Source organism: Montipora capricornis, chromosome 6, assembly GCF_036669925.1.
Source record: "Montipora capricornis isolate CH-2021 chromosome 6, ASM3666992v2, whole genome shotgun sequence".
NCBI classification, from domain to species: domain Eukaryota; kingdom Metazoa; phylum Cnidaria; class Anthozoa; order Scleractinia; family Acroporidae; genus Montipora; species Montipora capricornis.
The window spans coordinates 1566323-1579739 of record NC_090888.1 but is presented as its reverse complement, the minus strand read 5'-3'; the positions used below and the strand labels follow the sequence as shown (position 1 = coordinate 1579739).

General features: G+C 40.8%; 2 protein-coding genes across 3 annotated transcripts in view; one reads left to right on the top strand and one right to left on the bottom strand.

Annotated features, from left to right (window-relative positions):
• Window positions 1–687: 687 nt before the first annotated feature.
• LOC138051256 (carbohydrate sulfotransferase 11-like) lies at window positions 688–6717 on the top strand. Of its 2 annotated transcripts, none has more exons than XM_068897426.1 (3): window positions 688–844; window positions 934–986; window positions 2681–6717. In XM_068897426.1, exons 1-3 carry the CDS (start codon window positions 745–747, stop codon window positions 3533–3535), a joined length of 1008 nt encoding a protein of 335 aa, XP_068753527.1. In that variant the 5' UTR covers window positions 688–744; the 3' UTR covers window positions 3536–6717. The 2 variants fall into 2 exon arrangements, with proteins under 2 accessions (XP_068753527.1, XP_068753526.1); XM_068897425.1 differs by having other exon boundaries at window positions 931–986.
• Window positions 6718–8579: 1862 nt separating this feature from the next.
• LOC138051255 (Y-box-binding protein 1-like) overlaps window positions 8580–13417 on the bottom strand; it is an 8936-nt gene continuing 4098 nt past the window's right edge. Inside the window, exons 6-9 of the mRNA XM_068897424.1 lie at window positions 11700–12054; window positions 10821–10923; window positions 9799–9867; window positions 8580–9062 (exon numbers count right to left, since the gene is read on the bottom strand). Coding sequence (XP_068753525.1) covers window positions 8982–9062; window positions 9799–9867; window positions 10821–10923; window positions 11700–12054 — 608 coding nt within the window. The 3' untranslated portion in view covers window positions 8580–8981. The remainder of the gene's footprint in view (window positions 9063–9798; window positions 9868–10820; window positions 10924–11699; window positions 12055–13417) is intronic.

Here is a 13417-nt window from a genome sequence, read left to right as displayed (position 1 = left end):
TCTTGCAACTGTTATGCATATCATTATTAGTGCCGCTGATTTTCCCTTATTCTGCTCGAAAATCCCTTTTTCTGCTGGCAGAATGCTCGCCTCAAAAATTGCTTATTCTGCTCCAAATTCTGCCGGCAAAATGTATTCAATTGCAAGCCTAAAGAGAGCACGCACACGCATGTTCTATAGCTGGAAGTCATCGTTTTCGAATATAGTTTTAGCGTATTCGAGTGGACGGGCAAATACGATGCGAAAACGCTAAGTGAAAATCTGCGTTTTTGAAAATATTCGGGTACGTGTGAACAGAGGCTACCAAGTCTTCTTCCTGAGGTTACCCTGCTTCCAAAACCTAGTTGTCTCAGTGCTGCTTACACGGTTCATGACTTCAACACAGAAAAATTATTAGTCAAGAGAAAAACTCGCTTGTGAATCTTTCTAAAAGCCAGTCATTGCTTTCCTCGGTTGAACGAATAGCAAGTTGCTTTGGCTGTTGGCTGGTGGCCTGGTCACGCCCTGTTGAGCCCGGCAATTGTTTTGACTGGAAAACGATGGTTTTCATTGTTGTACTGTTTTTCACTTCATGCTTGATCACCGTTCTGTAAAAACTTCATATCATATGACTTGTGTAATGGTTGCTTGCGTATTCTATGAATTCACCATAAAGGGTCAGTGCTTCTTTAAGAGACCGAAACACTACTTGCACGCCTCGATTTCTCGATACAGTTGACAGATATTCTTAGTCATCAGGGCCACATGGTGAAGCTGTTTTTGTTTCGTCTAGGATCACTTTTAATATTGTTTATTTTGCTTATGTGGGAGACGTTTTATAGGCAAAATGAAGAGAATTTTACAGGTATGCATTTTCCCTTAAACATCAGAGTTTTTCTTCGATTTTTATGAAAATCGCGTGAATTTTCACATGTGTGGTGTTTCTCACAGAAGACTACGATTTCAAACGTCGCAGTATGTACAGTTTTCCAGGAAATAATTGGAAGGTACGTTTCTGTAAATATTGTTCCAATTGCAACTATTCGTTTTACTTCCTGGACAGTTCATGCTTCTTTGAAGACGATGATGGTTAATTTTTTGACAACGTACGACATTTTTAATTATACGTACGTTCATGATGATTTTGGGAAACCGATGACATTCTTCTCAACTATAACATCATTTTTCCCAAGGGAGACTCGAGACCTCGGGCACAGTTTTTCCCTATACGGACCGACCAAGGCCGGTTAATAACATATATATATTTCCTGAGAACAGTTACTCTAGCAAAGAAAAGGAACTGGGAAAGGAACTTTATTTAAGTGTCTAGTCGTTCTAGCGCTGGAGCACTAATTGGGGACACTGTAAACTGAAATTGACAATTAAAGCAAATCAAGTCAAATGTTGGTTTTTGAGGAGAGGGGAAACCGGAGTACCCGGAGAAAACTTCTCGGTGCAGAGTAGAGAGCCAACAAACTCAACCCACATATGACGCCGAGTCTGGGAATCAAACCCAGGCCACATTGGTGGGAGGCGAGTGCTCTCACCACTGCGCCATCCCTGCATCAACATTTTGCCATTAAAACGGCCGCTCAACCATCGCATCCACATGTTAAGATTCAAGATCTTCGCAGTTATGAACATAACTTATAATTAAGCAGTAACGAAAGGTAATCCTGCACTTGAAATCAGCTAAATTCACTCTTGATCGTACGAGATTTGCCGAGGCCCGGCACGACCAATGAAACACTGGTACCCTGTGCTTTACTGAGTTACCGCGCCAACTGGGAGCAAGTCATTTTGTGAGTTCGTGACAAAACCGGGTTTACTGCCTGTAACTATTAACGCGTTATATTGCGATATGTAAAGTCTTTTCACGAGCCAAGTGGCCCATCAGAGCCGGAGCTTATCCCGGTTCTGTGGCATGAAGCGACTTGGAATATTTTTTAGGATGCCAGTCCATCACAGGGTTATCCCCAGCATTTCGCTGGTACCCATTTATACACCTGGGTGGAGAGCGGCACCGTGAGAGTAAAGTGTCTTGCCCAAGAACACAACACAATGTCCCCGGCCAGGACCTGAACCCGGACCACTCGATCCGGAGCCAATCACACTAACCGCACCTCCCACGTTATATTGCGATTCCGTAGTTCAAATATGTGTCTTTGATATCATTTCTTCATATCTCATTCTCTTGGCAAAACATTTTGCATTGCCATACATAAACGCCAACATGAATCGCTTTTGCTCTTAAGTGACATGATGATATAAAAGTCCATTTAACAAATCGAAAGTGGTTCAGCGTTGTCTGTACTCTTATCGACAACGATATTCGTCACCACAGTGGTCAAAATGTATTGGACTCACGAGGCGCAGCCCAGTAAGTCATAAAACCGGGACGAAATGCTTGGTGCCTGGTTTCGGGATGGAATGATATGTTTTGTGTGAAAAATATATGGCCTGACCGTAAAGTATACAAGCTTGAAATTTCTGGACCCGGTCTGAGATTTGTTGTCATTTACATGAGACCGGTACGAACTTAGACCGATTCGAGAATTTCTCGTCTCGGTCCAGCAACCGAGACGAAGTCAGAGCGGTCTCACGTAAATGCGTGAAAAGAAATGTATAGCGACCGATACGAACTCATGCCGGTTTGAGTTACGTAATAAATGAGTAGCTTACATGCGATATTCCCTTTTAGAGCGTGTACACTGAGCAGTTACAAGAACAAAGAAAGAAACACCTCATAGACTACTGCCATAAGAGAGACAGAGGGGAACTCTTACCACCACGTACAACCAACAACGAAATTCCAGCATATTATTTCAGAAATATCATAGTTAGCGACAATCACAGATTTCTGTACTGTTATATACCCAAGGTTGCCTGCTCAAATTGGAAACGAGTGCTCATGGTTGTAAATGGTGATGCCACTGACCCATGGAATATGAAGACTGCGGATGTCCATAATAGAAGCCTGGGTTATTTTCGGTATTTGAACCAGTACTCCCCGGAGGAAATTGTTCATCGACTCAGGACTTACTATAAATTTCTCTTCGTGCGACACCCCTTTGAAAGATTAGTTTCGGCTTACAGAAACAAGTTTATTGACTCATACAATTCAACGCTTTTTAAAGAGATTTATGGGCGCCGCATAATTCGAAAATATCGGCAAAATCCAGATACAAGATCATTGAAGACGGGAGAAGGAGTCAGCTTTTCAGAATTTGCGGAATTTCTTCATAATTCTGATTCGGAATTCATGGACTGGCACTGGAAGCAGTATGATATGTTGTGTCATCCATGTTTAATTTACTACGACTTTATAGGACATTTTGAAAACTTATACGAAGAAGCTGATCAACTACTTGATATTTTGCAAGTTGGTGATAAAGTGCGGTTTCCAAGAAACAAGACTTCAAGCTATAAACATCCGACTAAATTCCTCGCTAAAGAGTACTTTAATTCGCTCTCGAGAGAAACCAAAGAAAAACTTTATAAGAAGTACAAACACGACTTCGAGTTGTTCGGCTATTCGATGCAAGACTACCTTTGACAAAATAACCAGCAAACTGCATGGGACGTCCGCCTTATCCGCATGAAAAGAGCATTATCGACAGCCGAATTATCGTATATTACGCAAGGGAATCTTATCATCTGGTCATTCTGGAGTTGTCAGTTGAAAATTCAATCAAGTGCCCAAGATGTTTTCCTGGAAACCGTGTCCCACCCCAAGGGGTAAGACGAAATAAGAGGTGAAGTATTCATTGGCCTTTCCTACGGCGTCCTCCAACGACCAGTTGCATCCTCTTTGTTAAACGTGAAGGTAACGTTCACAGCAGGCAAAAGTATAGATAAATCAGTTTCACATTGACGTAAATGCATTGACAAAATCATGAACAAAGTTCTTTCACTCAAACAGACTGCTGACAACGCAACTTTGAAGGGGCAGACTCAGCTAATACAAACTTTGACACTGACCGGCAACGTCGACATTCAGCTCTTTCCTTTGGCTGACAATCTAAAAGGCGGAAGGACGTGACATCTGCTTCTTTGACGGACTGTCTGACCAGCAAACAGGCTGACTGGTTGTTCGACCGACTGTTTTGCGGACGGACAGACTAGCTAGCTAAACAAAAGTGCTACTGACCGACATACCAATTGACCGACTGATTCGCTGGGTGACCGATAACCAAAATGACCAAAAATCAATTCTACTTTTTCTTTGTATTTCAAAACTAAAAAGATACCTGAATATTTTGACTGAAATTTTCCAAATAGAGCGTTTTTACATGACGTCACGGCGGCCATGTTGGTGTTCCAAAACAAAGAAATAGCGGCCATGATGGTGTACCAAAATAATCTTCTGGGAATTGAATGCTATTTTTATGCAAATATATTCTTTTGTTTCAGTAATCCAATATGGCTGCTGGTCACGTGAGTGAAAACGCTCTATTAACGGTCCGCCATCACTAGCTTTAAAATCTTGAGAGAGCTGGATCGAGGATAAGATGACGTCAAAGACTCAGTAGTTAAAAAATACAATACATGTGCACGCGCGTATATTAATATGCGGAACGAGAGTTTCGAGCTTTCAAACTTCTAGACTCATGTTTTGCATGTATAAAAAGCTGCGTTTACACACTGCAATTTTAAGCTGGTGAGTCTTTTGACGTCATCTTATCCTCTATCCAACCCTCTGAGATCCAATCGGTCAGTCTTGAACGTGAGAAATGGAGGACCGTAAAAACCAAAACTTGCACTCAAGGAAAACAGCCTTTGGATAAAATTTGAAGCTCAAAATGTTGCTATTCAGGTGTCAAGAAAACACGCCTTCAAAATCTGAAGGAAACAGTAAGTGAAGTTTTTTTTTATCATAGCAGCACTTTCAGTGTCAATGGATTTAGCACCGTAGAGCACTAATTGGGGACACTAATGAAATAACCTGAGATCAAATCAAATATTGGTGTTTGTGGAGTGGGGAAAACCGGATTACCTGGAGAAAAACCTGTCGGAGCAGAGAAGAGAACCAACAAACTGAACCCACATATGACGCCGAGTCTGGGAATCGAACCCGGGTCATATTGGTGGCGCAGTGGTGTGCTCTCACTACTGCGCCATCCCTGGTCGCCCTGACTGACTGATCGACTGATTGATTGATTGATTGAGTGATTGATTGATTGAGTGACTGGTCGACTGATTGACTGATTGATTGATTGATTCATTGATTGATTGAGTGACTGGTCGACTGGTCGACTGATTGACTGATTGATTGATTGATTGATTGATTGATTGATTGACTGATTGACTGACTGAACTGTATCGTCCACAAAAAAATCAATGGCTCCAGCATTTCCGATTATAACAAGCTTAACATGATATTGACGACAGTTGATGAAGCGGCAGAGACAAATGAGCTAGACACGAAAAGCAAAATTAAACGGAAAATAGCAACATTACAACATTACAAGAGAGAGGTAACCGGTAAAACGAAAAAAACAGAACAGAAAAACTTGAAACACACTCGTCTCAGAGCTAGCACACTGCACTGTGGCTAACGATCGATAACTGACAGCCCTTGGAGCACTTTAGGTTGAAACTGTGTTGAAGCGTACTTCCTGAAAAATGATTACATTAACCTTAAACACGACTGACAGGTTGACTGACTTTCCAGCTGACCGACTTCATTGACTGACTGACTTTCTGACAAAGTAGATAAAGCGACTGACGACAGAACGGACGAACAGACCGACTGATGGCTAACTTACTGAACAACTTGATGCTTAATGAGTATGCGACTGAATGACTGGCTTGCTCATTGGCTTGTCGACTGATTATAATACACACTGTATGATTGGTCGCCTAATGCACCGGCTGACTGAATTGAATAACAGAACCAAGTATTGGCAGATTGTGTTACTGGTTTGTTGACTGACTCACTATGCAGGACCGTAGCCAGTATGAGGCAAACCGAGGCACTTGCCTCTGTCATTTTTTCGTGAAATTTTAAAATGAAGCGTGATTCCAGTGTTGTCTTTAACATGTACTCATCATAAACACTTTAAATACTTCCGAAAATAATTTAACCGCGGACATTGACTCAGTCATATTTTTTTTTCTGGCTACGGCCCTGCTATGGCAAACTGGCTGGCTTCCTGACTGTGTTTGAATGACTGTCTGCCATTGATAAACTTACTCACCGATAGCCAAACAGAAAGTAGCGTAACCAAACCGAATAGCTGAATGATAACTGAAGTGAACGAACAACTCGTTGGCTGGCCGACTCAGTGGATACCTGATTGACTGAATTATTCTGGACTGTGTTTGGTCTGACTGGAAGGTACACCGCACAACTGACGACAAAAACAGATGATTCCAACGACAACGTGAAATGAAAATTAATGACTCAATTACCTAACAAACTGAATTAATTATAGATCAATGGTGTGATCATGATTACATGAGAGAACTAATTAGCTTTCCGTTTGTGACAAACTAAAAGCGCCTGGCTAAGATTTTCTACAGATTTCTTGCCTGGAAACTACGGCGACTGAGCAAGAAGTTAAAGTAAAATCAGCTTGAATAAAATGATTTTCTTTGTTTTTTTGAGAGGCAATAGCCGACATCTTTCGGTTTGACCGTAAACGTCACGCTTGTTGTTTCATTGAGGACCACCCGCACAGAACAGAGGAGTTGGAAACAGATCACGTTATTAAAACGGCTGAAAATTCAGGATAACCCTTCTAGTCATTTTGATTGGATTCATTCCGGGATACCCCTTCCGATCATTGAGAACGACCGTGGCACCACCCAGACTTTGGATATACCATCACACTGCGATCTCCAAAGATCTTTTAAAATCAGTATTCACTTCGGTTGCAGTTTAAGCAGCAGACAGGCCAAGAAGAACTGGGAAATGGAACTGAGCACTTATAATAGGCCATTTGCACTAAGAGGTCATGTGACATAGTTTTCATGAAAATGAAAGCTATATGATTTTGCCTTCGAAAAACGATTAGTGGGTCATATCTTAAACATAATAATAGTGATTCGGTTTTTCAAACCCGCACCATTTTCTTAAAATGAGTAAGTTCCTCGCTGGTCACGTGACCGAAATGTGATTTTTAAAATTATGAATTACTTCTTTCTGAACACAAGCTTTGCACTTAAACTTCAAGGAGGATGTTGAAAAAATTATGTGCTAACGTTTACAGCACATCTGAGCGTAACTATTAAACGTTTAACAAGATATAAGCAAAAAGTAGTTTTGGCCGCCATATTGGAGGGCAAGAGTATGCCCTCCAACATGGCGGCCAATACAAATCATACTGCTTTGTTGAAAAATCAAAGTGCCATAAAATATCTTCCTTAAATGCGTTTCCTCTCAAATTTCGGGTGTAAGCTAATTTTAGTGTGCTCCGTCAATTTTTTGCATCAGCAAGATTCCAACTCATTGTTTAAAGGAAGCAATGGTCACGTGACCTCTTAGTGCAAGTGGCCTATTAGGCCGTGAAATTCAGTTACAATAGATTAGACATAGTCTACACAAGGAAAACTTAAAAGAAACGCTACATCCCGACAATAGGAGATCAGCTACAGGTAAAGACTGACTTTACTCTCACAGGACCGCCGTTAATTACATACATCTTATTCGATGGTTTAAAATATAATACGCGCGGATATTTTGCGAGTTGCGTGGTATTTTTCCGAGCCAATAGGGGCGAGGAAAAATACGAGCAGTGAGCAAAATGTACGCGAATATTATATGTTAAACCATCGAATAAGAGATTTATTATTCCACTACAAAAAGGTGTTATTTTAATTCAATTTTATTTGGCAAGACTGTTTCTAAAAAAATGCATCATCTGTCCTTCAGGGCGCTTGCGAACGATGACAAACTAAATTCTCAGGCTTTGTATCGTGTTGAAAACAATTTCTTTCATTGAAAAACTCCCATTCCGTCCATATTTGCTCTGTTCTAAACCGTTCAAACCGGGACACTACCGTCTCATATTTTGCGCGTGCTCTTGACCAAATATGGCGTAAGAGTGGAATAATAATGATTACTATATCGGGTTCAGCTTGGCGTCAACGAAAATCCGCCATTTTTTTCAATTAATGTGCCTGCGCTACTGCTTCCGCCAATGACGCAAGAAATTATGCGCGGTGGGCTTGCGCTTGCGCAATGCAAAGCCAGGAAATAATCTCAACGACATGACAACATGAGAGATTTTGATCTCGACCCTGGGACCCGTTTCGCGAAAGTGGAGAAATTTTTCGGGGCCTTTTTCGGGTGTTAAAAGTTCCCCTGTATCTTAACAACGGGTAGATTTTAAGTCAACAAACTTCAGTATCATTTTGCATTTTGTTATCTTGAAAACATGGTAAAAGAACAGCCTATGAAAACAAGCGGAAGGCAGTTTCGTAAATGGCTTTTCGAGAAACAGGCCCCTGGACGACGACAGGACAAAAGGGAAGGAAAAAAAGAGGGAAGATTTGGGTTCGAAGGATATGCGAGGAAGTTTCCGTTTTGTACGCATGCTCTTTAAATTTTGCTGAGATTGCCTCCATGCGTGCTGAAAAAACATAAAACACTTTCCTTCTCTTTTTTGGACGGTTTTACTAATCCGACGGCAAAAAGATGGCAAAATTGATCGCTCACACATAATGAATTCCGCTGCAAGATGGATAAAGATACACAAGATGTCATAATTACAACTATGACCTCACTTGAAAATCCTACAAAACTACACATCAACCAAACAACAGAAAACCGAAAAAACCTCATAGGAAAGCATATCTTCAACCAGATGATAACGAAAGTGAAATTAAACTGGTATAAAAACATGTACTATTAAGTAATATCAGTTTCTGTACTTGGCTTGACGACAACAAAAATGGAATAGTCCGTTTTCTCCTGATGATTCTAACAAGACAAAAATGTTATCAAATTAAATGAGGCTCATAGCTGCCTAGTCTCCTCATTGGTGGTTAACTGGTTACTAAGCCGCGGTGCCGTCGGCTTTGCCGGTCTCTTCATGACCGGCCTTAGATTCATGGTCTTCTTTTCCTCGCTCCCCGTCCTGTTTGAAAAGAAAAAAAAAATTATCTTAGCATTAGTTGCAAGTTCTTCCTTAGAATTTACTTCCATACTTCCAAAAGTGGCACAATTCCTACGGTTTCAAATTTTAAAGGCATTTCCCAGCCTGGGTTACATGCATTACAGTAAAACTGTATTCATGCATCGAACAACACGGTCGACTGGTTGGACAATGCGCCCCGATATATTCGCTGCTACCGTTAAATAAGGTGCAAAAGACAAGAGTTTCAAAGAAATTAAATGCATTGGGTAATTCTTATTTAGATTTCGTGTACACCATTTAAATCGAAAGCACCCTTTCCTTAATTTGCATAAAACTCGAGGATAGAATTGCACAAGCCAAATCTAAAAAGTCCCTATATGGGTAATTCTTATTTAGATTTCGTGTACACCATTTAAATCGAAAGCACCCTTTCCTTAATTTGCATAAAACTCGAGGATAGAATTGCACAAGCCAAATCTAAAAAGTCCCTATATGGGTAATTCTTATTTAGATTTCGTGTACACCATTTAAATCGAAAGCACCCTTTCCTTAATTTGCATAAAACTCGAGGATAGAATTGCACAAGCCAAATCTAAAAAGTCCCTATATAAATAATTTGTAAAAAAAAAAATCCCAAAGGAACTTTAAGCACGCGACGTTTTTGAGACGTGGATGGTAACCGGACGTGAAATGCTAGCGGTGTCCTGAACCTCTCTCTCCACAGCATCCAGCTTACCTCTCTGTGAGGGCGTCGAGGATACCTGCGGTAAAACGGACGACGGCGGCGACGGTTGTCAGGTGGACGCTACAAAAGGAAAAGGAAATGAATCATCAAGAAAGCCGCGTTCCAACTGCGATGATAATAATGAAATTTTATTTCGGCGGTGTCAAGTTCTTTAGCGCTGGTGCACTAACATAGAAATCAACTTAAGAGCGTTCGCGCGAAAATTTTTCAACATTGATTTTTTTCTGAAACTTTTACCACTGTAAGATGATGAGTTAGTTATGTCAGAAATGTAAAAAAAATGGGGGGTCACCGACTTCGTTTTGGAGAGAACATGCCCGGAAAAACACCCAAAATGTGACAAAATCGGGCTTCGTTAGCGAATAAGGCCAGTGTCTGTAAACCCAAATACATTGCAGTTAAATCTTTGAAGTGAAATCTTCTCTGTCAAATATTGTTTAAGTGGACTTATTAAGTGAATTTAGTCAGCTGGTGAGGTTCCTTAAAGATCAAGTTCGCAGTTAGCGACCACAGTTTCACGCGCCTTGCAGCCGCAAGATGGCAGGATTTGATGTCCCGTGAGCAGAAATCTTGAAATTTTTTTAACTTCGCACATTGATTTTTTGTTCATTTTTGGACAACGTGGAGATAATTGTAAATAAAATCCGTTTCTGGAAAGAAAAACTGGGGTCGCCGAACGTCCAAGACCGTTAAATCCAGGCAAAGCTATAGCAATGGCCTTTTGCCCTACCATTTCTCATTTTATTACTTAGCGCGCGCGCTCGTGTATGACGTGGCGTGTGCATTTGCGTGCGCAGTAAGGATGCGCAGAAACAATTGGCGCGAACGTCCTTAAATTAAGGACGGTGCCTACTACTGTTATCGTGCATACGTTCTGCGCATTTCGAGATACTCGGATTTCCTTTCGGTGATGCTTACAAATACAGGGATATTTTTTCGCAGCTTAAAATTATGCAGAGAAAGTAGATCTTAATAAGTACTATTGGTATCCAAAAAGAAAACGATGAACTCACCTCGTCTCCACCTTCCTCTTCCCGACCTCGTTCCACTTGTTCTCCTTGTTCACCGTGTTCGCCCTGTTCCTCGCCTTCAGGGGTGTCTTGATCGGGTCTGCGTCTAAAAACAAAATAATCGTTTGCTGGTGAGGTGTGCGTTTCCTATTCTATGACGTCAAACAATCTACTTAAGCCCTCCTCACTTGTGGCCACAAAATACTCGGATTTCCTATCGGCAGTGCTTATTAATACAGGGATATTTTTGCGCGGTTCAAAACTATGCGGAGAAAGCAGAACTTAGCAAGTGTTCTTGGTATCCAAAAAGGAAATTGGGGGTAACCAAGCATTTTTCAGAGATAATTAAGCTTGAATTTGGAAAAGAACGCCATACATTGCTTTGTATTTTAAAGCTATTTACAAAAATTGTTGATTAATTATCTTCGAAAAATGCGTGGTTACCCCCAATTTTCTTTTTGGATTTCAATAACACTTGTTAAGATCTGCTTTTCCCGCATAGTCAGGAAACCGCGCAAAAATATCATTGAATTAGTAGGCACCGTCCTTAAGTGAGTCAAATCAATGCACTTAAACTTAACTTAATGCTGAAATTATGAATAAGGCCTAAGTTGCTTACTCAGTATTCAACGAAACACTACTTGCGCCGGTATTTTCTTTTAAACGAGCAACATTTCCTTATTTTTTGAATTACACGTTCCCAAAAGGGAACAATCCGTGTCCTTAAACAAATGGTGTAGTTGGTTCTTTGTCCATTCAAAATCAGACTTGTTCGCAACTTTTTCAGCCAATGAATAAATTTAACATGGAAAATTTTCTTGCATATTCTTTTCGTACGCAGCACGAAAACGTTCACGCTAACTGCAGTTCCACTAAATTTACCTGTATCTGGGTCGGCGCCTGCGGCGAGGAGGTCGCCTTCTTTCTTCTCCTTCACCAGACTCTTCTCTCTGTTCATCACCCTTCCCTTCCTCAGACTGATCCCCTGACTCATCCCGTTGAGGTGGGGGACGGCGACGGCGCCTGGCCCATGGGGGAGGTGGTCTGCCATACGGTCGCCGACGGCGTGGCCTGTCCTCGTTGTCATTCTGTTCCTGTTGATCTCCTGAGTCAGGTTCCTCCTTGACATCATCAGCTGGTTTTTCCTCACCGTCAGTACCAGGATTCGGTCTTCCTCGGGGCCGACGTCTTCCGCGACGAGTATCTCGGTAGTAACGATAATATCGTCTGCGGTCCGCTGGGAGTAAAATCAAAGGAAAACCATTTTTTGAATTAAAGTTAACTACTCGGTTCAAGACCCACTAAATTTTGTCCTGCTAAACTGTAATTCTTCCACACTGCCAAGAATGCCACACCAAGATCAGTTTTTCGCTGTACGGACCAACCCTTAGCTGGTACAAAACTTATTTAATTTTTGCGCTCTCTCTTTTGCACTCTGAAATCACTTTTGTAATTGTTGACTCTCTCTTAATAGCAAATGCAGTAAGAGACTTACAAACTGAACGTTTCAAAGACAAATAATTATTTTTTATTTAAATTCTGTTTCCAAGCCTCTTGTCTAATAAATGTTTTGAAAATTGGGTACAACGAAGTTGGCAGACGCCTGACAGAAAAAGGTACATGTAGTTATGGAGGAAAGAGTGCATTTCTAACACTGCCAGTTTTGATCCCTCAACAATGAAGAAGAGTGCTGGAAATGAGAAGGGGCCACAATTAAAGTACTGCATAACCAAAAATAATGTTAACCTCTTAATTAACCCATTGACTTCTTGGATTTCTACTCCCAGGGGTTTTGGGTAACAAGGGAACATAGCTAATCTGAACTGGGGAACAGAAGGACAAAAACAATTTTGTCAGTTTTAGGGATAAAAAAGCAGGGAACAAGTTTGAAAGTAATTTCACGAAAAAGGGAACACAAGCAAATATTTTAAGGGCCTCAATGCCAGACACTTTTACTCATCAATAGGGGGGGAGGGGGGGGAGGGCAGTTCAGAAGCCAATCAGGTTAACAACCTCTCCTTCCAGTCAAAAACTATGTCCCCTGTAACCCATTGACCCTTGGGTTACGAAGCAAATCAGTAAATGGTAGACTGTATTAAGGACGGTGCCTACTAATTCAAAGGTATTTTTGGGTGATTTACTGACTATGTGGGAAAAGTGTTATTGAAATCCAAAAAGAAAATTGGAGGGAACCACGCATTTTTCGAAGATAATTAATCAACAATATTTTTAAAAAGCTTTAAAATACAAAGGAATGTATGGCATTCTTGTCCAAATTCAAGCTTAATTATCTCTGAAAAATGCTTGGTTACCCCCAATTTCCTTTTTGGATACCAAGAACACTTGCTATGTTCTGCTTTCGCCGCATGGTTTACAACTGCACAAAAATATTCCTGTATTAATAAGCACTGCCGATAGGAAATCCGATCTAGAGATGCGCAGAACATATGCGCAATAACAATAGTAGGCACCGTCCTTAATTAATCATGACAGTAACACTTGTAGACTGATCTGGTATGGTGAATAAAAATAACAGATGAATAAAAATGTTCCAAATAACTTGTACAACACATAAATATCACTCAGATCTCCATATTAGA